General features: G+C 38.8%; 1 protein-coding gene across 7 annotated transcripts in view; it reads left to right on the top strand.

Annotated features, from left to right (window-relative positions):
- The window catches only part of ATP11B (ATPase phospholipid transporting 11B (putative)), a 65,880-nt gene extending 39,982 nt beyond the window's left edge, over positions 1-25,898 (top strand). Inside the window, exons 24-31 of one of the 7 annotated variants that reach the window (XM_014254384.2) lie at positions 242-369; positions 1,202-1,340; positions 4,617-4,682; positions 4,966-5,069; positions 5,697-5,862; positions 17,141-17,274; positions 23,545-23,618; positions 25,100-25,898. In XM_014254384.2, coding sequence (XP_014109859.1) covers positions 242-369; positions 1,202-1,340; positions 4,617-4,682; positions 4,966-5,069; positions 5,697-5,862; positions 17,141-17,274; positions 23,545-23,578 — 771 coding nt within the window. In that variant the 3' untranslated portion in view covers positions 23,579-23,618; positions 25,100-25,898. Of the gene's footprint in view, positions 1-241; positions 370-1,201; positions 1,341-4,616; positions 4,683-4,965; positions 5,070-5,696; positions 5,863-9,679; positions 9,766-13,954; positions 14,071-17,140; positions 21,981-23,544 lie in introns of those variants that run through there. The other 6 variants (XM_014254382.2, XM_014254380.2, XM_014254383.2 and 3 more) reach the window with 6 other exon arrangements.
- Positions 25,899-26,737: the final 839 nt, after the last annotated feature.

The following is a 26,737-nucleotide window of genomic DNA, read 5'->3' as shown; positions in this document are numbered from 1 at the left end:
TTGAGGTCCATAATTAAGAAAATTGGAAAGGGTGACTCAAGGAGTGGCAGAGATGTTACACTTAGCAAATACCCAGCTTCATTTTCTGTATTTGATAGCTCATGTTATTGGATTCTTGTGTGAGTGCAGTTGTTTTCCTAGCTAGCAAATTCACGTAACTCATCAATCATTGCTGCTCTAAGTGTGCTAATAAATCTTCATAAATTCCAAGGCATAAAATGCTTTTTGCTTTCCTTTGCAGACGCTCTATGACAGTGTATACCTGACTTTGTACAACATTTGTTTCACTTCCCTGCCTGTCCTCATCTACAGTCTTTTTGAGCAGCATGTGCACCCGCATGTATTGCAGAGTAAACCTGTGCTCTACAGGTATGTATGTCCTGCATCAATCCCCACAGGGGCACATCCACACAACTCTGAACTTGCTATTAGGCATTTGTACAATAATTAACTGCAATTTAGGCATTTTTAGTAACTATCTTGATGAGGAAGAGTTGAAGCTACATAGTTCTCATCCTAAAAGTTAATTGAAAGAAGTATTTTAAAAGAAGTGTCCTTCTATGTCAACCATGTTACAAGTGAAGAGCATTGAGCACTTGGTCAGCTTATATGATTGGCAGCCTTTTTCTCCATTACATGTAGGAGGTGAAAACCACTCAGACAGGAGAATGAGAGAATGAAAAACTAGGACACCATGGTTAGGGGAATCACCAAAAAAATCTTTTACTAAGAGGAGGAGTGATTTCCTGTAGAATTAGATGTCCTCCCAGTGGTAGCATGTTGCACTGCATACTACTTTTTGGAGAAAAAAGTAGGTATTTTTGTAAAAAGAGATGTGTCTCAGATGTTTCTCTTTTTGTGAAGGTCTTTTAAAGAGAGCAAGGGGTAAGTATCAGGAGATCTGGCTTTTACTTCCTCTTGCAGTTCCACCTCCAGGGATCAGAATTCTAGTTTGTGCTATTCTGAATTTGACCCAAGACCCTGGCCATTGGTGACCACTTCTTAAAGCAGAAACAAATCATGAGAGCTCAGAGTTCTTTTTTTGCCCATGATTTATGTATCTTTTTCATATGTCAGCATTTGTTAAATGTGTCTTGGTGCACTAGAAAGTTTCATTTATTCAAAGCAGTAGGAGTCATGCAGTGTGGACAACTGATGGTTATGGACAGTATGAAATCCAAAATCTGTTTTATTTCTGCAGAGACATCAGCAAAAATGCCCATCTGGGGTTTAAACCATTTCTTTACTGGACCATCTTGGGCTTCTTTCATGCATTTGTTTTCTTTTATGGCTCATATCTTCTAATGGGAGAAGACACTTCTCTGCTGGGAAATGGCCAGGTACAATATCATAAGTATTATTCTATCACTGTAATTTTGGCATTTTTTCTTAATGCTTTTTTTGAAAAATCCTTCTGTGTCCAAAAAATGTTGTTTTTATGAACTACAATTGTCAAAGATTCTTTGTCGGTATTTGTGTGTGCTCTCAAGAGTAACATTTCTTAGCATGGAAATTGTAAGGTCTTGTCAGAAAGCATATATCCTTGGAGAACGTATCTTTCAAGATAATAGATGTATCATGGTTGTCTTGAACTTTTTTGTATTTTGTAAATTTTTTTTGGTCAAAATCCTATTTCATAATGTCAGCAAATGAGAATTTATATTTATTCATTGAAAAGTCATTTCTAATTGGACTTAATTGCAATGTCAAGCAATGGCTTCTCTTCAGTAACTGTTACAAAGCTAGGCTGAAAGTTGACAAAAGTCTTAAAGTTTCTTCTGAAAATATTTTATTTTAATTACTCTAAATTTTTTTACATTTGGTGGTGCAAGCTGCTTTTAAATTATGCTTTATATTCAATAGATGTTTTTATGGCCATAACTTAATGAAATCATTGTACACTAATTTGACACTTTCTATTTTAAAGATGTTAAAGTTCATGGGAAGAGCCATTTACAAAAAAACTCTAAAGCTTGAATGAAACCATTACAAGTCTGTTTCCTTATTCCCCCAGGTTCTGAGTTAGTTAACTTGGTTTAGAACAATTAGATACTGATTTTTCCCTCGTTAAATGTGGGTAGTAATGGAAAAGTACATTTCCTTCTCATTATGCCATTCTTAATACTGGCATGAAGGACTTGCCAATTCTCATAGTGCTTGGCAGAGTTGCAAGCTGTGGCACAAGGGACAAAAGCAGCATCCTGCTGAATTCTGAGTGTCACCTGGTGCCAGGGAGTGGGCGTGAGCTCAGGAAGTTTAGTCAGGAGTGCAGTGATGTACAGACAGTGAACAGAAGGGTCCTGAGGGGCTGCAGGCAGAGCTGGTGGTTGGCAGCGTCTGTCCCTGCGGATGAGGAGCAGTGAAGGGGGAGTGGTGCAGCCACCTGGAGCGCCCATTCCATCATCAGGTGTTTGATAAGAATGTTAAAATAGTTGTGCTTTAGATTAAAATGTCTCTTTCCAGCTGAGGCATGAGTGTGTCCTCTCTTGTTGTTTGTTAGAAGCTGTGGGATTTGAAATGCTTGTAAGCTGGTATAAGTCCTTCAGGACTCTTGTAATGAGGTAATTTTAGACTATGAATCAGTGTGTGTGGTGCATCCATCTTGAGTTGTCAAAGCACCTCGCTTCAAAATTGCTTAGTAAATGTCCACAGGGCAGGAAGAAACTTCCTTTGTATTTAGTAACAAGTGTTTGGTTTGGGGAATTGGCAGCTGCCCTTTAGCTTCTTACATGACATGGCTTCAAATAAATTCTAAGACTTTTCTGGGTTTTAGTTACTCTGTCTCTTTTTGTTTGATAGAAGATGATGATTAGAACTGGTAGAACTGTGTTGCAGTGAAATACCTGCATTGCATAGTTTCTTGCAAAATATAATGTGTGCCTGGAAAAGCCAAGATTAAGGGCAAAAGGATTTTGTGCACTGCTGAAGTGCTTTCTTACTAAGTCCTCAAGAAGTGATCACCTGTACAGATCTGTGGCACAGGGTAGTGTTAGTGCAAGGCCTCATGTTTCCATTCCAAGTTCTCAGTTCAGAGCACAGCAGAATAGAGGAGATTGTAAATAATTTTGTTAATACTCGTGCTTTGTTAGGCTTACCTCAACACATTGTGCAACTACTTGATCTTTTAGTTCTTTTTTCTCCCCCCTTTTTCATGCTGTGCATGTCGTCAGATATTGAAACCTAACAGGCAAATGGTAAGAGTTTAGAAGAGGAGGAGATACAAAATATTGTATCTGTTACTTCATAGGATTAAGGGATGCAGCATCCACAGTGTAAATGTGTTCAAAAATAAAATGGTGGCAAGAACCTGTTCGTGTTTTGCATTCTAACTCTGTGACCATTGAGGGCAGTGTTAGCAAAGACACTTTCTTTCACAGGTCGCTCAGGAGAAGTTGTTTAATTTTACTTTGAAGATGAACATTGCAACAGTTAACAACAAGCACGTTACTTGTTAACCATTACAGTTGGTGGCCAAGTAAATCTCAGACTTCAAGAAGACACGTTATCACAAAGATCTTTAAAATTATCTGTAAATCCAGACTCATGGCTGCTTCAGTCTTGTATCTTGTGTATAGATGAGAGAAGCAGTTGTGAGATCTGTCCTCAGGCTGTTGTGATGTTTTTGTCAGAGCTCTGCAACAAGAACTACAACTGTGTGAATCCCAGTTCTGTGCCCCTGTGCCGTACTGACACATCAGCTCTAGGATGACCCTGGTTGCCTGTCTGCATGTGGTACCTTCTTCCTTGCTTGCTTAGTCTGCTACCAGTAAATGCAGAGTTGAGGATTTGGTCATTGTTCAGTTTGTCAGTGGCAGAAACAGCTGTGAAACAGCAACATCTTCCCTGTGATCCCCCAGCCAATTCCAGGCTGGACCTGGTGTAGAATGGCAGCCCTGAGTAGCATGTGTGTAGATAGATACAACCTCAGCATCCCTGCTTGGTTGTCAGAGCTGAGATTTTATTGTTGTAGACCTTGTTCAGAGTTTTGATAGTTTAATTTTTGTGCAAAAGAGAATACAAAAGTAACAGATTTCAGTGTTTCAGAATTAGAGCTAAATTTTGTGTTTATTAGCCGTGAAACAAAGTGTCTTTTCCTTAGAATTTTCTTTGTAAAATATAACGGCACCATTATTTTTGAATTGTAGAATTGTGTTTGGGGTTAAAAGTGAACCTTCATCTGATGCTGCATGTTTAAAATTATCTGGAAGTGTTTAAACTCAAAAGGGTTTTGCACTTAAAGTGAATACCTTCCACCCAGTATTTCCTTTCTATTGGACACTTAGAATTAATTGATCAAACTGGTATCTTCATTTTCCTATCATTTCATATTACTGTTTTGGCCTTTTTTTTCATATTTCATTTAGCCTTTGTGGTGATTTGTTTTGAACCAAGAAGAAAGATAGTTTGTGGGTTGTTAATTTTGCTCTTATCATAAGCTGTATTATTTCTAGTAGTTTGTGTTGTATCCTCCTTGCTTTTTTTCATGATGATTACTTGTCACAAGCTTATGTCTTATTTCTTTAGTGTAGCTGACTTGAGAAGAATCTAACTTACTGTGAATGCTCTTAACTGATGTTTTTTTTTCTTCCATGATTTTTGCCTTGCCATTTTCTTAGATGTTTGGGAACTGGACATTTGGTACTTTGGTCTTCACCGTTATGGTTATAACTGTTACGATGAAGGTATGATATCACACTGTCTACTCTCTGGGTTTGGATGTATAGGCAAATGTGTAATAAAGCAGTAATTTAAAACTTATTCCAACGTTACTGATTCTTGAAGGTTCCAGATAAGTGACTTTTATGTTTAGTTTCAAGAGTGGTTGAAATTTTTCTTTAGTTTTTGTGTGTTACAACAGTATTTAGTGTTTGGGCTGGAAGTTCATAAGTGTGTTCTGATTGGTATTTATCATTTTCTGTGAAGTGGGTGGAAAACAGAAGCTCACTGAAGTTATTTCTGTTTTAGATGGCACTAGAAACTCACTTCTGGACATGGATAAACCATTTTGTTACTTGGGGATCCATTGTCTTTTATTTCATATTCTCCTTGTTTTATGGGGGAATTATCTGGTAAGTGCTTCCCCCCCTTTATCACGTGTAATATCGATGAAGCTAAAAAAACACTGAAATATTATGTTCTACTGTCTAGCTCTGAATTTTGTGACAGGTTTGTGAAAAAAAAAATGTTTTAAATCTAGACTGGCCACTTGCTTTTGGTGATTCTTTGAAAAATTTCAGAAGTGCTGCTATGCTGTGCTGTGCTCAAGGACACACAGTACCTGTCTCTGGCAGCCTGTAACTATAAAGGCATTTTTAAGAAGTAAATAGGTTCCCAGAGGTGCTATGTAATAGATAAATGATTGCAACAGAAATTAGGATGCTGGGGTTTGAATCAGTAAACTGAAGTATTTTTGCCTGTAGTTTGGAGTCTGGAGAGATAGGGTTTGATTCTCTGCAACACAATTTAAAACTAAATCATAATCTTTTCCTCCAAAGTTCAGGACCCTCTTTCCCTGGAGCTCACTTGCAGGTCAGGTCTAACAGGTTGCTGGACTTCACATGCACATGGTGCAGTTGTGACTCTGCATCCTGAGTCTCTTTGCTTGATGTAAAATAAGATACACTTGAGACAGCCTGTGCAGTGCTTTTGATCCTAAAAGTTCTTTTTAGTAATTTGCACTTCTTTTAACTTTTCAGGCCATTTTTACATACCCAAGATATGTACTTTGTATTTGTTCAACTGTTGTCAAGTGGTTCTGCTTGGTTTGCCATAATCCTCATAGTAGTTGCTTGTTTGTTTATTGATGTTGTGAAGAAAGTGCTGTACAGACATCTGCAACCAACAAGTACTGAAAAAGCTCAGGTAAAGTTATGTTTTTGTATCCATCTTGACCAGTCGTTACCCTCTTACATTGCTGTCATGTTTAATGTAGAGAAGTGTTCTCATTTTGAAATACACTTGTTAATTTTAAATAACAAAAGTGAGGACACCATTTTACAAGGCAGTAATGCTTATGTTTAGTAATTGGTAATAAAAAGAATAGAATTATTTATGAAGGGATCACTCAGTCTTTTGCATCTCACCTTGCAGCTGTATGAAAGGATCATACTGTGCATTTTTATACTGTTTTATAGATGGTAACTTACTTTTTGTCTAGGTATTAGAAGCTACTGCTCTGATTGGCACTGAATAGTTTGTAAAACATGATGGAAATGATAATTTTAAAAATTACTTCAGTAAAATTTGTTTAAATTAGTATTTTTTAAATCTCAGTCATTTCTGATGCTATGCATTCAATTGTTGATTCTATATTCAAGCTAATTACCCATGTGGCAATTTCACAGATTCATAGACAAGGTCTAAAGTTATGCTGTGGTAATGGAATCTCCCTTCTGCCTGATACAGGCTACAAAAACCCTTTAAATCATTCTGGTGAGATTAGACTGTCTTTTAAGGTAAATATCTCATCTCTGAGTGTTTTCTTCTTTTTAGAGACAGTTATGGAGAAATTATCCTGACCTATTGTTCTAATAGTGACTGTCTCTCTGGTTTCAGTTTTCAATGTTTTGTCTTTTTATACTCCTTCTGCTAAACTAGGTTTCTATTACAGTTTTTGTTTTATTCACAGTTAGCTTTGTGATCAAGTTAATTTTAGCACTGATAGGTAGATTGGAGTTGCATCTTAGTCAAGAAGGTTGTTTTAGAATCTTCTCATCATTCTTGTGTTTCTCCTGTAATTTTCACCCTTCTTCATCCTCATCTTGAATTTTGGATTTCACCAGTGGACACAATATTACAGCACAGCAGACTTCTATGCCAACTATGGAAATAATGAGTCCCCAGCTACATTCAGATTACAGAATAACATACATCAGTAACCTGTTATCTTCTGCATCTTCTTTCTACACATCTGCAGGTGGTGATATTGGTTTCTTTCAGGTCATTGATGAGATCTCAATTAGCATAGGGCCAAAAATATTTAAAGTGAATGAAGAACCCAGCTGACAGAGACATTCCCATGCACACTTAATGGTCTGAAACCTCTTAGCAGCTTTCTGTCCACCTGTGTGCCAGATTGATTTTGTGATTTCCTAATTGCTTAATGCAGGTGGCACTGAGCTCTGTGCCTGCAGAACTCCTGACTGCACTGCATCAGTGCTGGTATCTTTAGCATCTAGCCTTGTAATTACTTTGATGTAAGTGCACGTGGATTTACTTAAATTATATTATCCTTCTAATTTGTGTGTTAAAAAAAAAAATTCCATGTGAGACGTTCTCTTAATTTGCCTAGGACCAGCATCATGCTGACAAGCTTACTGCTAGCCAAAATATCCCACTAGTCCCTTTCCAAAACTGGAATATTGGCTGCTTTTTCCTGTCTTTAAATTTAATAGCTAAAATCCGAAGTGAATAACCACTGGCTTTCATAAGAGTTTTCAGATAGACCTGGTAAGGCTCTGGGTTGCACCATTACTGCATTTCCTGGATTAGAGTGTCTGTAGGTAATGATACTTACCTGTCTTTTTTTCTCCCTTCTAAAACTAGTAGCAATATTTATAACACTCTCTTTCCTTCCTTGCTGTACCTGTTGCTGTCTGGCACAGTATTGGTGTGGTTCTTGAGGGTTTTCATGTTCTTGAAGTGCTTGAATTAAAACCTAAAAAGCCACATGGATTTTCCTGCCTTTATCCTGTATTACGCTTCCTGCTGCATTCTCTTGCTTTAGGAGTCCTTTCTAAAGAATTTTTGGGTTCACTTTAATGCCATTACAGCTGTGCAGTCAAGGATAGAGAAGGACTTTTTATTTCTAAGAAGGAATCTTGATGAGTATCTAACACCTTTCCTGTGGCTATAGCTTAATTCCTGACTATGGGGATTTTGCTTTGTGTATCTCTATTAGTTATCTTTTTTCTTTTTCCTTATTTGCTTTCTACTTTGCACTTGACAGAGTCAGCACTAAGGTCTCTGTTTACCAAAATATTCTTTCTCTCTGAAAATTCTGAATTCCTGATGCAGCAAAGTCAAGATATCTGAAATGGGATTTGATCAGAAATTCTTCAGGCCATCCAGTGGTTTCTCTTTGTGTGTCTGATACTGAAATCATAGCTACAAATGTACTTGGAAAAAGAAGGCACCTCTTTGTTCCCTTCTTGAGGTTTAATCTGTTGAGATTTTCCTACTCTTGCTTTAATGGGACAGTCAGCTCCACTGGATTTCATTCACTGTTCTTGCAATGAGGAAGTGGATATAACTGAAGAGGAGCAGATGATCAGCTTAGCACATTTGTTGTCAAGAAGTGACAGAATGTTTCTTTTATGATCATACCTCATAATTTGTGCTTAAAATTCCTAGTAAATATTTTTCTTTCCGTTTCCAAGCAGAGGAAGAGACCAACTTTCAGATAGGAAGTGTTTGGAGAATATCTTTGTCCTAAATGCTGAGGGTGATGACTGATGCTAATGCATTCTGTGGAAGCCATTGAAGGAGTAAATATGGAACTTTGTATATTGTCCTTTTAAATTATTTTTCATCGTGTAGGTGCACCCTCTGTAAAACTGAACATGTTTAATTATTCATTTTTAATTGTAGGACAACATTAGCATATTTTCATATTGGGGGAAAAAAAAAGCTTGGTTTATAGTTAACTGTGTTTTTATCATGGCAAGATAAATTGCTACATGACCTAGTTCTTTGTTTTTAAATTGCAGCTATTTAGGTTATTTGTTTCTGTCTGCCATCATTTAAATTCTAAACTAATCCCAGGAGCAGTGAGCAAAACACACATTTCTCAGCTGAAAATGCTTGCCTCTATTGTTTTAATTTTGCAGATTTTTTTTGTGTTTGACTTACCTGACTTAGTGCTCTGAATTCACTCTATCTGTAGGAATCTGCCTAACCTTGATTTTAAGCATCAAGTGTGTTTGCCTCTGATCTGTTAGATGTTACATGTAGCTAAGTTATTCATAAGAGAGCAGAGAAATTTAACTGATATGAGAGAGAAATTTGATAGGCTTTTAAATGTAAATATTGTTCTTTTACAGCAACTTAAATCTAATACAGCATCTTATTTTGTGAAAATAAAAATTAAAAAATTGACAGGCAAGCATGGGTTGATTTTTACAGAGGATGAGCTTGGTTAATTTTATGTTCCTTAATGCACTTAAGGTGAATGTGTGTTACTGTATTTTATTTTAGTTTTGCTGTGTTTCAAGGCGTTTTTGCTGGACTAATGAAAAGCCATCTTATGTTTCACTGAGGTCAGGTGCCCTGATGTAGCCTGTGGGCAATTTCTCAATATAGGTCTGTTACAGAATCATACAGGAGGAGTTGGACAGTAAGGTAAATGTGAATCAAAATATAAATCTTTGGGTAAAGATAAATCACAGCAGTACTGAGGGGAGAAAGCAATACAGAATAAAGGTGTCTGGTAAAGCACAGATATAAAAGTGTGTAGGCCTTTTCTCTCAGTATGAAAGCAAAGGTACTTTAAGAATGGTCCTGCCAAACAGTGACTGGCTGTGATGGTCCCAGGAGCTGTCTTGAAGGTACCAGGCTTGTGTTCTGTATATGATGTGTATTCCACTTAAATAACAATGTGTTGTCCTGTGTCTTTCTCTTAGAAAATTACTGCTGCTACTTACTGACATGTATGTTCCATCCCTTCTCTGTCCAATTGTAGATGTACTCCAACAGAGTTGCTTTAAGTGACGAGTTCATCGCACTGCAGCCATTGTCCAGGGCAAGGAATCAGCTGAGCAAAATTAGGTAGAGTAGGAGGGACAGTTCCTCATCAACTCTTATGCATGCTCAAGGTGAACTAACCAGTGCTGAGAGAGATTGGAAGAGGCATGAATATATATTAGTGGGGTGAGAGGGCAATACCTGTAGTGCAGAAACATTCAGTTTGGTCATTTCTTGCCTTTGCTCTGTGTTTCTGAGCCAAATGCTTCTCCTAAGTAGCATGTGTTGGACGTGCTTTTTATTTATTTTTTTTTTTAATAGGAAAAAAACATCCCTAGCATGATGCTCAATTTCTAGAATAAAGATCAGCTGTTCTTGCATCCATTTTTAAATAATCATAGTTTCTAGCATGGTTATAATGCTTTTAGTTTCTTTATGATAAAAATTAACAGTGCATTTTGCATGCTGGATAATTTCAGCTTTATAAGGCTGTGACAGGAAGATCCATGTACTTCAGGCAGCAATTTCTTGCAAGTTATTTGCCCATTTTAATTTGCTTTCAATTGTGTCAAAAGAGCAGAAAATGTTTGAAGCTTGGGTGCATCCATACCCTTGTGCAGCTGAGGCTTTTTTGTGTCTGTTTTGTGCAGCTATAAAGTGATTGTTGTTTGTTTTCAATGTGTATAGATACATATTCTTAAAGGCATTTGGCTACAAAGTCCCAGAAAATTATTCGAAACAAGATCAAAGCATACATGTGTCTGTGTAGGTAAAACATGATTCTGCAGCTCTTCAAACATACTGTGTTCAGCACATTAAATGCTGTCAAATGCTCGTTCTCTTTTGTAAGACTTAAGCATTCATATGTCTCAATCTTTTCAATTCCACCAATACCTACTTCTACATCCTACAGCAAGAATTAATGCAAAGATCTGATTCCTTTTAAATATTTTTCAAGGTGACTTTGTTGTTAAAAATGTTTAAATAGGTGCCTAGGAGAACCAACCAACCTATATTTTAGGGACTTAATTGCTGTCTGTTTAACCAAAAGAGTAAAGTTTTGTATTTCCTCTGAGAGTCCACTACAACTTTACAAGGCAAAACTTGAAACAGGCATTGTGTTTTGGAGTTAGTGACCCCAGTGTGAAACACAACACCTTGGATTTCCAAACACCCAGGGGGATAGTGGTGGGCTGGTTTTATTTTGTTTTGTTTTGAATTCAGCATTTAATACCTTTAAAACAGGCAAAGTACAGTATAGCTTTTGAAAGCTGTTAAACTTAGCAACATACTGGGGAGGTTCCTCTGCAAAAGCCTTTACAAGTTAGCTTTTCAAATTCTTAGTTTATCAGATATCTTAGTTTATCAAGTTACCTTTTAAAAACTTTGGATAAATGTATGTAAGTCTCTGTTTTCTCAATGAATTATTAAAGTGAGTTATGTCACATCATATCTACACCAAATATTTTAGAACAGAAGATTCTGTTATAATTTCAAAAACTAAACACATCTTAATGGTTAAACAGCTGGATAATCAAAGAAAAATAAAGCTGTCGAGGAATGCAGCACTATAGCCATTAAAATACTAAAACCAGGAGAATCCTTGCTAATGTGAGGCAGTTTTCTTAATATTAAACTTAGGGAAGAGTTGAAAAAAAAAAGGGAAATCTGTTTTGTCCATGAGTAAAAAACGATTATGTAAATCCAATTCTCTTGTAAGTCAGAATTCACACTTGAGTATCTGACAGTACCTGAAGTACAAGCACTGGCTGCTTTCTAATATGCAGTTGAGCTTTTAAAGTGCAACAAGCAGCAAACAAGGATTCAGGTTTCTCTAGTTCTTTATTCTATTCTTTGGACAAAGTTCAAAAGTTATCCTGTGGATCCTTGCCTAAAACAGTGAAAAGGAAAATCAATTGATAGACAGAAACCACTCACTTCATTATACTAAATAAAATCTAATTTGGAGTATAGAGCTTGAGTTGCTTTCTGTGGTTTTCCCAAAGCAATAAGGCAAAGAAGCCAAGGAAAACTGTAGGAGCATGAAACAAAACAGCTGCCTGGTGAGTATGTAGCTGTAAAGCAGCTGACCTGTCACACCTTATTTGTACATGCCCACCTAGGGATTGCATCCTTTGTGACTGCAGAATGCATGGAGGTTGATGAACAGACCTCAGCAGGTTTTTGTTGTTTGTAAATATGTATTAAATGTCTCAAAAGGAGCATAACTCCAGGTTAAACTGAGTTATGCCTTGTTCTGCCAAAACGCTTACTCTTCTCTTGAGATCAAAAGAAGACTTCCTTTATGAATGCAAATTAAAAGAGAAGTGTGATATTGCAATAATTTTTTATTTCTGTAGGCTTCACAGTGTGCAAAAAATGTTCAAGTTTATATTGAGTACATTGGTGATGTACAGTTAAGATCTTTGAGGGGATCTTCTAAGTGTCCAGGTGATTCCTGTAAGTCAGAATTGCAGTCTCGTGTGTGCGTGTTGGAGCCTTGCCTGTGAACTTTACTGTCCCTTTTGGAACATGGGATGAAGAAGAAATCAGGCGGCGCCAGCAGGTGCACATGTTGTGCTTAGCTGGAGTCTGGCTGAGCACTGTTTTCTTCCACAGCTGCCTCTCCTGCTCTTGGAATGTGTGAAATAAGTATCTTAGGGTACTAACTGGGTCCCAGTCTTATGTCATTCCATGTTTTTATCTGTAAAGAAAGTTCTGTGTGCATGTATGTCTACATGTCTTGTGTTTTGTAAGAACTGTCAGAAATTTTAAGCCATGTTTCAGAAGTGTTGCTTGGACAGATGTTTTAATTCTACTTACTGATTAGCTATGTTTACAGCGTTTCTACCTTTGGACAGTGTGTTATGAACTGTACCCAGAACTGGAGAAATGTAAGACACAGAAAGAGTTTTATTTACTGAGAAGGCTGTCAGTGCACAATATTGTATCTGGGGCTCTGGAGCATTTACCTTGTCACAGCCAAACCCTGTTCTTCCTCCAGCTCTATGAGTCTGTTACTGCCTGGTTTTCCCTTCATCTCAGTCCAGATCTCTTCAGCTGTCTCCAGGCTTCAGGCCCTGGCTTTATGGCCTTCATTCCTTGTCTGTATTTTTAACTCTAGCTCCTGTTCCATAGGATTCCCCCCCTACAGCTTTCAGGTCTGACCCAGCCCAGCTGTGTGTGAGAGCAGACAGGCCTCTGTTCCTTTTGCCGCCTATGTTTTCTGTAAGAGTGTGTAATTTCCGAGAAAGTTGCCCAAGTGGAAGTAGGAATTCCACTAGTGAGGTGTGCTAGAACACCCTGATGTGCTGCACTTAGGTCAAGGGTAATCTCTTCCTTTACAGACCTGTTCATTGTGTTAGCATAGCTTGGTGTGGATCTGTTGGCTAATCCACAGAAGCTATCACAGGAAGATGAGGAAATGAGGGAAGAATGCACCATTTTGGATTTGACTTCAGTCACAAAAGTGCACATACTACTTACCTGAAGAAACTTTTGTCTAATGATTTGGAAATAATGAAATAATTTGGCACTTGTAGGTTCATTTGATGCAAAGAGTAGAAAAAGACATGATGAAAACATCATGGTAGTGAAGTTGTTAGATGTCAATATTCCTATGTATTTTATTTAAAAAATTTAAATCTAATTGTAGATTGGTATACGGAATATTAAGGGTTAAAGATTGTGAGATTTACAGTAGGGAACAAGTTTTAACTTAATTGTACAACAGTAATAACCATCTCATATCAATTTTCTAAAACATCTATGTGGCATCAGAATGCTGGCAGCTGGGACCTGCAGTCAGGAAAATACCCTGCAGTGCTCTTAACTTGGTGTACAGGATTAAACATGCATTCCCCATTCCTCAAAGTCCCAGCTTTTCAGTGTGATTAAATCTTGGGTTGAAATGTCTGTCTTCTGGCATATGGAATAACCAGCAATTATTTACCTGCAACAAACAGACTGAAATGATCCTTTCTGTTAGAAGGGGGAGAACAAAACTCCAAAAACTAAGAATTTTAGATAGATTCCAAATTTTGGGGGTTTCCTTGTTGTAATCTGTAGAGCACAAAACAGCCAAACACTTTTAACACTTGGATGCTGAGAAGCCACATTTGATCTATCAAAAATAAAAATTGCCTCTTGACCTTGTAAATATTCCTTGTTCTCTCAAGACCAGACCTGTGAAAGTTCTTGTAACAATGATAACTGTTTTAAAGCAATGCAAGCATGGTGCTTTATAAGATCTGTTGCTTTTCTGTCCTTCCAGATGGAAGAAGATAAGGGTTCAGTCAGCTCAGCATGTGACTTTGCTGAAAGCAGGCACAGAGGGGAGGACAATAGGCAGCTGCTAGACCCATCTTGCCTGCCCGACAGTTCTTACCTCCACTAGGTAGTACTCCCACTGTACCCTAATGTGTGTGTATTTATTTACATAAATTATACAGAGACAGTCATTGAGCCATCTCCAAAATACCCATATTTTTGGTATCTACAAGAAAAATTGCATCACAGAATGCTGATTTTTTTTTTCTTTATCAAGCTGAATCATTCTTTAATTCTGCACCTCAATTGCTTTTTGATTTATTACATCCGGTGGGTCATTCTCATATGAAGTATTATGTTTCTTGAGATTCCAGATCTCACCTTATGAATATACTTTATTTGCTGCCCAAATATTAATAATATCTGGTATTTCTCTATAATCATTATTTTTTTAAAAGCATTGTCTTTCCTGCCTTGTGTTTCCTGAGGGTTTGTTTCAGGTCTCCAGGGGACATTATGCCTTCCTGCCTTGCCATGCCAGGTTTTACTTTGCTATAAAACTATGACCATAATTGTGCTCCACAGAGAAAAAGTGAGAAAAGGGACTCTCTAGCATATTCCTTCCAGGTAGTGGGTGTAAATACAAAAAAATCCATGTTCACCAGTCAATGATAAGCAACATATCTACATATAAAATATAGTTGGCTTTTTTTGTTCTTAATGTTCTTACAGTATTTCTTTACACTTAACTGTGAGTTTGACAGAACAGAATTGTTGTTTCCAGGCTTACATAAGGTCTCACTTGCCATTTTTTAAAAAAGTGATATTAACTTTTTCATAAGTTGTGATTCAAGCATGATCCTAGCTTTTTGTATCTAACTTGTGAAGAAGAAAGGAGATTCTCCAGAAAAAGAGACATTACACCTCCAAAATCCAGAGCTGAGGGTTTGCTCCTTGGAAGCTTTTTGGGTTCCTCTTGGTTCCTCTTTCTGACACTCTTTGGATAATATCCAGGACTGCTGGCTCTCAGGGTAACAGATTCTAAGGAAAAAAATGCTCTGGTTCATCTGATCCAGCATACAGCCATTGTAATGTGACTTTCTGCAGTAACTTTAAAGGTCTGCCTGAGAATAATGGATGAACTAAATACTCTCTTGAAAATCCTGAGTGTAGGAATGTTAAAGTTTTGTACTGCTGTGACCACACCTGTGAAGGTCACTCCATCTGCAGCAGGGGGTTTGCCTGCTGACCTCCACATGGGAATTCCTTCTGCTCTGTGTAATCTCTTGTGTCACAACTCTGAGACAACAGTCTGAGCTGGCTCTGAAGGTCATATTTGCTGGTACTGCAGTGCTGCAAAGTGTGCAGTTCCTGATTCTGGTATCTTCTGTGGCACTGCAGTAGTGGTAGTCATCACGTGGTGTTCAGGGACCCAGGCTCTGCTGAAGTGTGCTTTGTTTTGTTTGTCTTTAAACCAGAACCCCTTCCAGACCTGTCACTTGTAAATCTTCTGCTCCTGCCTTTCAGGTACAGAAGTTCATTGTCACAGTAAATGTTCCTTTTGTGTCCCAAAGACCCCCCCAGATGAGTGTGTGAGTTAAAGCATTTTCTGCCTGTACTCAGCCACAGCCTCTGAGGTGCAGCATCCACAGGATCAGGGGGCTCAGTTTGTAGAGAATCCTGTGTGTTCCAACAGCTGCTGAGTGGCAGTTCTGTGAGCATCACAATGAGTGGTGTGATGGGAAGGTCTGGAGGGGCTGTGGGGAATGTGGCACAGGGCTGAGGAAGGGGCAGGCACAGGAAAAGGTGCATGGAAACAAACACCAGTTCCGCGTGTGTTCCTCCTTGTCCTACCAGTTGAGATTTTTCTCTTTTATTTCCAAAAGCCTCTTGTCTCTGTTAGCTGCCTTTTCTTTGTTGTGTAGGCTGTTCTTCTGTTGTGACGCTGTAAACGTGTCCTGTTTGGGAGAATTAGGAAAGAGAGTGTGTCCACTCACAGTAAACCATTCCCATAGGGAACTCTTGAGGTTCTTTGCTTTCCTTGCAGTGTTTGGCAACTGTGGATGGCATGGAAGAAATTGGGGCTCAAAAACAGAATCTTCAGACAACAGTCACTGACCTTTGATGTTGCAGTGAAAAGTTGTGGGAAGGTCTTAAGTGAGCTGTGTCCCGTCATGGACTAAGATGCCTCCTCCCAGAATTCTTCTTTCACTGGTGTGAGGAGAGGGTAATGGATGCTTAAGTTCAGCCTCTGTGTTCAGTATTTGTTTGACAGGATGCTCTCATGGAGGGTTTAAAATTAAATTAAAAAGCATCCCCACACTTCACATTTTTATTTCTCTTTGGAATGGTTACTGAAGTCATTTTAGGATGGTCTCTCTGCAGAAGTAGGAGATTCCAGTTATGCTGCAGTTGATGCAGCAGTGCTGTGGAGGAGCACACTGGTTGGTGGCACTTACACCCATATATCTGTTACTGCTTTCTTTTCATTTTATTTATTTTATTTGTTTTTTTTCTCACCTACAAAACATGAGCTGTTGAAGGAATTTATTATGCTAATGTTGAATTATTCTTCATGCTGGCATGAACATGACTGAACCTTTCTGACATCAGCCTTGTTTGCTTTTGGATAAGCCATGTTCACACAATCAGGAATGTGCTTTTGTTCCATACCAAGCCAAGGGTATCTGTGGTAGTGATATAATGTAAATTATTCTAGGAAGTTGCATTGTGCACTTGAGGAAGAATTACTTGGGATCGGGTGGCTGTATTGTATTCTGCAGCCTGAAGCTTTGTCTTGATAAATTTCCCTTAAAATAGATGTATAAATTGTTATAGGGCCACAGAGGTGAATGAAGGCATCCCAGCTGGAAGTGCATGTGCTCTGCTGTGGGGTTTGTTGGTGGGAATTCCTGACCAGTTCGTTTCCAGTGTTAGGCAGACGTGGTGCCAGACAATTTCCATGCGCTCAACAAGGCTGCGCTCAAACCTCAGGAAGAATGAATTTTAGAGTATGTAGACCTGAGGGAGTAGTAATATTATTATTGTGGTTCTCCTATGGAATTGAAAAATATTCAGCATTCTAGCTTTAAGAAAACTTGCTTTTCCTAAGTGTTTTTCAGTAGCATCTTCATTGCTAGAATTTGTGAATACTGATTTTTCTTTTTTCTTTCTATTTTTTTCTTTCCAGCTTACTGAGGCAGGTTCAGGTATCAACTGCTTGGACTCCATGTGCTGCTTCTCAGATGGGGAAACAGCATGCACATCTGTTAGAAGAATGCTGGAACGACTAATGGGAAGGTGTAGCCCAACCCGGGTCAACAGGTGTGGCATTTCTCTCAATAGCCTTTGCTGCAGACGATTCTCCTATAAACTGGAACCCGATGAGCCTGCAGCAATAGATGTCTAGAAACCAGCTGCAGGTTTTGCTTATCTAAGTAGAAAATGCAACTCTTTATTGTACTTTTTTCATCCTAAAAGATTAGCTTCTTACTTCTTTTTGAGTGGTTTCTTTTGGGATGGGGAAGGGAAAAACGATTTTCGAAAGATTTCTGTTAAAGTGTTTAGTTTGGCTTTATAAGCTCTTGTGTTGTATCTATCGTAATTTCTCTTGATTTGTACATTCTTCTCTTTAGAAAATCAAGCCTTGCTGCTGTTTTTGTTCTCCTTTTTATGATTACATTCTGCCTTCATGAATCAGGAGTTGTTTGTAAAGTCAAAAGACTTTTCCCTTTGGTTCTTGATGTACAACCTCCAAATATTTACCTTGGAGCTTGCATTACTCCTGAAGGTATACAAAAGGCTCACATTCCCCCCCCTTAAATCTAACTTCACTGTTAGGAGGAGAGCCTTTAAATCTTTCAGCCATTGATTGATATGAAGATGAAATATTTTTGTAGTATAACTTTTATAATCTATTTCTAAAATCAGAGTGATTGACAGAACAGAGTCTTCAGGTTCTAAGAATTTTCAATGTTTTTTGGGTTCCAGAAGGTATATTGTCAAAATCATGTGTGCCATTCCAAAGTATGTGCTAAAATAAATCTTTCCTTCACAAACCACGTGTGAAACAAACGTCAGTGGGGTAAAAGCACTTTGAGTAATTGACTATGTCTGGGGAGCAGCATGGCTCTTGCAGTCAGCCCAACTGGGAGAGGAGCTCTCACTGAATCCTCTCATTTGCCATCTCCCCATTTCCTTAACAAAGCGGGATAGCAAACAAATATGGAAATATTTGGGGGTAGAAATAAAAATAGTCTTTTGTACATCGTAATCTCTGTCCCTGAATGATATCACGGTCCTTCATTGGTCAAAAGGCAAACCTGAAAACACTGAACTTCACACATTTTCAAGGAAACTCATTTTGTATTTGAAGAACTTTGTCTCTTTCAGTTAAAGGTTGTGATATCATTCACTGGGTATCAAATCTCATGTGAGTAATTTTCCCTGACAGCTTTGTCAGCTCTGGTTCTGCCTTTAGGTACTGCCTGGTCTGTAGCTCATCTCTGTTGGAACTCTTGTGTTGAACATGGTGTCTGTGCTTTCAGTCAGTCTCTCTCTTCTGGCTTGCTTATGAAATTTATTCAATGTTTCTACAAATCTAGGGTATGAGTATGCAAGAAGTTTCATTCCATATGAAAAATGAACTGTTACAATTAAGTACATTTTTAATTCAAACTTGCTGTGTAGAAAGCGGGCATGATGTGTAAAATAAACAGTTTAATAGAATTTTTAATCTACAAGGTGAGCATTTAATTGATCTAAAAATCAACATTTTGGTAGTGGTTGCTCTAACTTTTTTGGGTTTTTTTTTTTTCACTTCTCTGTAAAGTTGTGCTTTCCAAATGAGGAATTTCTCATGCTACTTCTTTTCACTTATTGTTATCTAATTAGGGCAGATTGTTAGTTAACAATTGCCTTAGTAACCTGTAGTCTTATAAGGTAGGTATTTTGGGTTTTGTTTTCTGCAATGTATTTGCAGTTTTACAATTTTCTCTTTGTTCCATTCAAATTTTCTTTCCTTAAGAACTTAAAAATACTTACTGAAGCTAACTCGTATTTGACAGAATATTAAACACTTTTTTCAAGACTGCTTTTTCTCAGGTTTCTTTTCTGCTTACCTCATGTAGTTCTCAGAAGAAGTTTCATCTAGACAAATAATTTTAGAATTCTTAAAACACAGACATTAGGATTAAGTTCAATGAATATGCAAAACTATCTTGGTGCTACACTAAGGGCTTGAAGTTCTGTGGGTTTTGCTTCTGCCTCTGGTTGAAATTGCTCTGAACAATCTTCTAGTTTCACTTAAATTTATGTACAGTACAAATAGAAAAGAGATTTTAAAGTCAGTCATATTTCTTTTCTCCAATGATTTTGGCTCCTTCCACTCAGTATTGACACTTAAAACCTGATCTAAAAGTCAAGGAACCATTTTCTCTCTTATACTTTTTTGCTAATATGAAAAAGTCTTTATTCATGTTTTAAATTACTAATTGCTTAAATAGCATGACCCAGTTACAAGTTGTGAAATGCTGAAGGTACAATTAAGGAAACTGTTAGGTGATTTTAAAATTGTTCAGGCTTTGCTCATGAGCTTGAGCTGCTTTGTTATTTATTGAAATCTCCAGAAGATTGTGCAGTCCCCAACAGGAACATCTCTTGAGTATTTGTACTCTGTAAAACAGCTAAGTATTCAACCAGGAGGTAGCTGCAAATTATTTTCATTGATTGAAATGATGCTGATGAATATGTTGTTTGTGCAAGTGCTGTAGAATGAAGAGCACTGTTTTAAATAATGTTGCTGTAGCCAGCTTGTGTTGTATTCTCTGCTCCTGATATTCTGTCAAATATGATATTCTGTCAAATATGATAACATGAAATCAAACATTGTATCAAATTTTGATAAAAACTTTGATGAATCAAAGTCGTACAAATGCTTGGAGTAGTGGGCCACAGGAATATAGTCTCTTTGTGCTTAATTTACTGCTTGTAAAATGTATTTGAGAACTATTTTCTATAGCTTCCTTCACCAGTTAGAATATAAAATGTGTGGTGTGGTATGTTAAAATGCATTTTTGTCTGTATGTTCCATTAAATTGTCTGTCTACTTGTCAGTCACTAAAATATTAAGAATGCTGGATCACATACATTACTTGTACAGTAGGAGTCATTGCTGAATTGTTTGGTCTCCCATTAGTGGCTCTTGTGTCAAGGCACTGCACGGAACAGTTCTAAAGAAACAGCAGATTTCTGACAGAGCCTAATTTGGAGGATAAGCTCGTTGTGTTTTGGTTTCCTGCCTTCTAAACTTCTTCAGCTTTCCCATATGGCCCTATAATGCTGTCCAGCCAAGAACAGCATTTCTTCCCAAGCAGTAATTTGTCCTCAAGTGAAAGACATTGTGAGACCCCTTTGAGTCAGCAGCTCTGATGTCTCGGGTGGTTCCCTGACGTTTTGAAGTGTAACAGAAGGGAAATAGGGAAATAGAACAGAAATAGGTTCCTGGCTGTAGTTTTGCCTCCCCCAGGTTCAGGCAGTATGGAAGCTTCCCACTGGCACGCGGCTGTGCTGGGTTTCCAGGGTTGGCTGTGTGCTCCACAGGGCTCTGCAGGAGCAGCCTCATGGTGCCTCTGTACACAGGCAGCATTCACAGCCTCCTGAGGTTAAAACTTCAGCTGCAAAATAGGCATAAAAACCTCTGCTTGTTTTAATTCACAGTGATGGAAATAGCCATAGCTGTGTGCTAATTACAGAGCAGGCATGAATTGGCCTCTGTTTCCAAAGGTCTGAATGAACTGCAGGTACCTACATGAAATGAGTAGATTAGTCCTTTAAAGAGGTACATTTGCCTGCTCTCATAACACTTTTATCTTTTGCTCTCATAGACTTTCTCCTCACCTCTAGAGTACAAGTTCCCAGTCAGCCAAACTTTTCTTTTATTGTTACTTTAGATCATGGAGTTCATCGGATCCCTTCTATGCCAACGACAGGAGCATCTTGACTCTCTCCACAATGGACTCAGCCACTTGCTGACAGGGACATTTTTGAATGCCTTGTGGAAGCCTTGTGGTGCTCACACAGCTGTAGCAGGTGCTGAGGCGAGCTCAGTGTCCAGCGCTGCCCTAGGAAAGCCCAGAGGACTCCTGAGTCCAGGCAGGGCTTGTCTGGCCTGCCATAATCTGCACAGCAGTCACTTCCAGGATTTTTTTAATTATATCTACAAATTGCTAAATAAGTTGTTTTTTTGGTTTTTTTTAAGGAGTGCTTTTACCTCTGACCATTTTATCCTTCTTCTTGCTGTATGAGCAGATTGGAATCCTACATTTAATACTTGAGATGTCCCTGTAGGGCAATGACAGAAATCTTTCTCCTCCCAAATTTGAGTGATCCAATTTGAATCAATTTGTATCTCCACAGTGAAACTTTTAAAATTTGTGTTTTTCATGATGACACTTCCCTTTAAACACACATTCATTTTGAGCTGTTTTGCAGATGCTGTCTTTGCAGTTTGCAAATCAATTTTGTTACTTCTGTGGACAGTTACTGTATTCTATGAGCAATCAGTTTAGTAATTTTTGAGAGTTAAATGCAATTCAAATATTTATGCTGGTGTATGAGTGGCAACATATTAGCCATTGCTTTGAAAAACACTTAAATGTGACAAATCAGTAATTTGGAATAAGGGATATAACAGTTCACTGTTCTCCTAAGGTACAATTCAGAAACTAGTCATCTTTTATTATACCCTGTGTGTTTTGTTAACAGTTCTGGATCCTGACATGGAAAAATTTGTTAAGAATTTGTGGATTGAGCAGAAGTCTCACTAGCATAAATTTTTTGAATTATTAATCCTTTTAAAGTTGGGGAATTTTTGCATGTTTTGTTCTTTTTCATGTATTTATATTCGGTCATGTTGTACTTTGAAGATATAATTAATGCTTAATTATCTTCGTCTATCAGAAGGATCTGAGACCTTGATGGCAATGTTTTGATACCTAAGAATGCCAATAAAAACAAATTGCACAGTTGGAGCTCTGGGTGGTGCATCCTGCAGGTGCCTCTCCTGTCCTAGACATGTCTGCACGGTGGGGGCTGAGGAGCAGCAACATTCAGTGTTCCCTCAGCCAGGGTGGCTGAGCCCCCTGCTTGTCCTGGGATGTGGGCAGGGGTGCCTTAGGATGGTGCTGTTCATTGCTGGAGACTGGAAAAGTGCTGCTGCTCCCAAACACCCCCTTTTGTCATCTCTAACAGTGGCATCCCATCAATAACTGGAATACTCGCCCTGTCAGACAGTTAAAAGTGTAAAGATCCATCTTAAAATTAGCTCTGGGTAAAAACTGTAAATCTGGGCTGCTGCAAACCTGGCTGAGTGTAACTGGGCTGCTTCCAGGGGAGTGTTATCTCTCTTGTCATCCCAAATTCTCCCAAGTTCAATGAGCAATGGAACAGGTCCCGTTTTCCTGGGATCAGATCCTTCAGATGTTCCTTACTGTATAACAGCTCTGCTGTTCATTTTTGTGCCTGTGACTTTAACTGGAATTACTTCAGCTCTCCTCTTGGAGCTTTGTTTTTGCATTAGTGCCTGGCAGCATCACTCAGACCTGAAGGTTGCAGGTATGTGGAGTTTACAAGATCTCGGTGCTCAAGGCAATATCCCTCTAGGAAAGAAATTGTCATTGCAACTTCGTTGTTAAATTCGTAAGGTTTTTCCTACTGTTATAGGTGAAGATCAGTTTGGGAATTAAGAAGCTTTAAAAATAAATTACAAGACAAGAAGAAACAAAATACAGCAGACTTTCCTTTTAAATAAGTGTTTCATTCAGCATTCCTAGCACATTTCTGTATCAGGATGTCAGAGTGCACTCCCCCAGTAAGTGCCCAGGGGATGAAGAAACACTAAAATTGAGCCTTGTCTTCTCATGCAGCAGGTATGAACATGTGACTAATCCCACTGCATAGAGCTAAAAACCTAGATCCAGCTGGAGAGGCAATAACCTGATTGTCATCCATCCAGTTCCCTCCAGATCTGCACTAGTAGCAAAATACACTTAGATTTCACTGACTCCTCTAACTTCCTTTATATTTCATATCTATATTAAACCTGGGTTTAAAATAGTAATTTTCTTCCTAGTAGTTTCTCCTCCTAGGACTTTTCATGCTGCCATGGATACCTAGGAAATACAGAATTATTTTACTACTCTAATCAGATATCTGCTGTTTAGCTGTATTTTATACCTCATCCACAGTGTTTCACTTTTCAGCAGTGCTTGTTTGTCTGTGTCAGGCTCAGCATTGTCCTGTCAGTGTGTGTGACTGTGTGCCCTCATCCATCCACGTGCTTCATGTGTCCTGCCCTGAGACCCAGTTCATTGTGTGAGGGGAAGCAGAGGCTTTGCCATAAACCCTGCTCCAAGCATTTCCACTGGCCCAGCTCTGTAGGTGATGTGTTTTGGCTTTTACCACACCAGTGTGTTGAGTAGATTTGCACAAAAGCAGCACAGTCGTGTATTTGAAGAATAATTTGCACTCATTATGTGTTTCTTTAAAACCTTCCATCTCCTCTCCTCCCTTTCCCCCTACTTTCCCTTTTCCCAGTGTTTGTAAGGTTACCGAAGAAACTTGCATTTAAACAATTCAGGAAGGACTTAAGAATCCATCCCTCGGCCAAGGTATATTTTTCTATTTGCAGTAAATCTAAGTCAGTAATGTCTCATTGAGTAAGAGCATAGATGTGGTGTGCTTTAGGGCAGGTTTTTTGGTGTGACAAATACTTTGCGTGGAAGTCACTGGGGGTTTGTGTTGATGTCACAAATCTTTAAATGCTCCTATTCAAGGAAGAAAGACTGTGTATTTCTTTGATAGCTGAAGTGTAGGAGCCAGTTTACTGTGCCCTGAGCACAATGCATAGTCCTTCATTAGGGAAACTGAGAAATACAGCTAATTCAGTGTAATGCAGGCATTCACCTCCCAGTGCAAGTGGGAATGGGTGGCAGAGGCTTTGCCAGGGGGAGGAAATGTTCTATTATTTACCTTTTAGCTTTGAAATCCATAAAAGCCTGCAGTAGTTGTTTGTAGTTCAAAGCAAGAGTGGTGTACACTCACTTTACTGTGCAGTGTCCCTGAGGAAGCACCTTCTCCACAGCCAGTCTCGAATGGGATCGCGTTCTCTGCAGGTCAGTTCTGCCTCTGGGAAAAACAGGGTCTGGTTTTCTTACTTAGGAAAACAATTTTAGTTGCCAAACTCATGCTTTTAAGAGGATGCAGTGGAAAGAAAACTTGGGATGTTCTGAATTGTTTCAAAAACTAAAATGTAAATATTCTGCTTAAAAATACTCTGTATTTTTTAAGATTACTGCAGGTAAGGGGAAACGGAAGCTTCAAAGGAAGGAATGCCAAAAACTTTTTTTGTTTTCAAAATTATTTGAGAAAAGCATATGCAACTTAGAATGCATATTAAGCACCTGTAATTTCTTACTGAAAATGTTTGGTAATACTTTCAAACTTTTTTTTTTTTATTATAGTGTAACTCCTATATTGGAATAAAATACCATTTTCTAGTGCTAGAAGTGTCTCAAAGCTGTAGCCTAAATAATTTTTCATAGTTCTGTCTGGTATTGCTATACTTCTAAATATTTGTGATCTTGGTGAAAGTGTCCAAAAGTGCTCAAGCAAAAGGTGCTTTTGAACCCCTTACTTCAAGGTTCTCGTTTTTTGGGTTTTTTGTGTGTGTGTGTGTGTAGAATCTCTAATAACTCACCATTGTCACTGCCACTGCTTTTTTACAGAGATTGTTACACAGATGTCACTGCTTAAAGGAGCCGTTCCTAGAGCTGGGCAAACCTTCCACCAGGGACTCATTTCAGCCTTTATCCTGTTCCTAAATTATCTCCCAGCCAGACTCTCTCCTTTGCAGCTCTGGGCTGGGATTTTTGTCCTGCAGATATTTTTATTGTTGGTTGTTTTGCACGTTCCTTGCTGCTGTAGTTAGCTTCCAGTGGCACGGTTTGGTTTCTGCTCTGGGAACGCCTCTGTTTGGAGCAGGAGCAGGGCCGGGGTGCTGGGGATGCTCGCGGCTCTGTCCGCTCCTGTGGCGCATTTGCAGCGGGACGTGCCAGGCTCCTGCCCCCCATGGATTTCTCTCTCCCTTCAGCTCAGTGCTGCTCCAGGCCCGTCAGGACTCGCTCGGAGCCGTGTGTGCTGCCCCGGCCGCCTGGTGCTCCTTAGGGGACGTTGTTGTTGTCACCGCCCGGCTCCGGCTGAGCCCCTCCGGGGCCCGAGGGGTGAAGAGCTCTCGGCACAGCGGGGACAGAAACGCGCTGCTCCGGGAGGCACCGAGCGAGGCTTGTCTGAAAGAGCCCCCGGCAGGCACCGCCATGGCCTGGGGGTTTATCTATTTCTCCTCAGCAGTTTTCAACGAAATCAAACAGCAGCAGGTTCTGACCCTTTTTACATTTTGACAACAGGACAAAAGATGAGCTGTGGAGCACGAAGTTGAAAATGGTTATAAATGAGGTGCACCTTGCTGCAGGAGGACCTTACTTGTATCTCAAAGAATATATTTTTACAATTCCTATTTGCAGTCCCCGTGACAGATTTCAGGTTTTATGCATACGAAAATAACAAATCGGCATCTAGACTCCTGTTTTTTTCACTGAAATGGGATGGAGCTTGTTTCTTTGAAGAAAAAAACTGTAACGGTCTCATCTCTGCAAGAAGTACCTTTTAAAAGATGTTGATCCTTAATTTTAGGGAGATTAGGGGCATTGCCCACTGGAAATGAGCAATAAGTAATACAAAGAATTTTGGACCTCTGACACTGTGGCTACCTGATGTTATTTTTGCTCCTCTGACAGCGAGGCCATGTGCTTGTTCCTTGTACAGCTTGGTCAGTAGTTGTTTTGAAAATGGTTTATGAAAATTATATTTATTAAATAAAACTTCCACTTCTAGCTGAGTCATTGTTTTAATTATATAAGTGGTAGAGAAAAAGGCAGCAAAGCCAAGCTTGCTGCACTCTGGCCCAGGAAGTCATGAGCAGGACTGGAGAGAAGCCACCAGCAAGATAAAGAAAACAAACCTGGGCCTGTCCCCACAATTTTTACAGCCCTCTCATCTCTCACCCTCTCAGGTTCCTCACCTTAATTTTATTTATCCCTCAGACTCCTGCCAGTTGTCCTTTGAACACTGTAAAAGGCTTGAACTGTTACATTCCAAAACCACAGAATTGAGTGTAAAAAAGAAATGGTTGCAGTTTCATGCAAACATTCAAATTGCATTTGGGCAGCTTTTGCTGGCCCAGAACTTTCAGAAGCTGGGTGTTGAGTTCTCTACCAGTTTAAATGGTCAGACTTGGGCCTGAGGTACAGGTGCCTATTTTTTAGGAAAAAAACTCTTGGTGTTTATTTCTGCAGATACTTCTACACGTTGGTACTAAACCAGCTCCATAGTTACAAAGCTAAGGCCTATTTTTCATAGATGAAATTTTAATTACATCAAGTATTTAATGGTGTGGTTAACTGCTGGAGAACTCAGAGACCTGAAGGGCATCACTGGTTTCTGTTTAAAAGCCAACCCAGTCAATTAACCATCCTCAAATAAAATCTACAGAGACTTTGGGCAACATTGTTTAAATAAAAGTGTGAATGACAAAAGTTTATTAAATGCATTCTTTAAAAAAATGATACCTTTCTTAAATAAGGATGTCCCAGTACGGATTTCATTGTAAAACAGTTTTGAGGCAAGTCATAAGTTACTTATTAACAGGTTGCTAATAAAAAAGTGGCTTTAC

Source organism: Pseudopodoces humilis, chromosome 11, assembly GCF_049639895.1.
Source record: "Pseudopodoces humilis isolate 2021_Gansu_Grassland_sample_001 chromosome 11, ASM4963989v1, whole genome shotgun sequence".
NCBI lineage: Eukaryota > Metazoa > Chordata > Aves > Passeriformes > Paridae > Pseudopodoces > Pseudopodoces humilis.
This window is presented reverse-complemented; position numbering and strand designations above follow the sequence as displayed.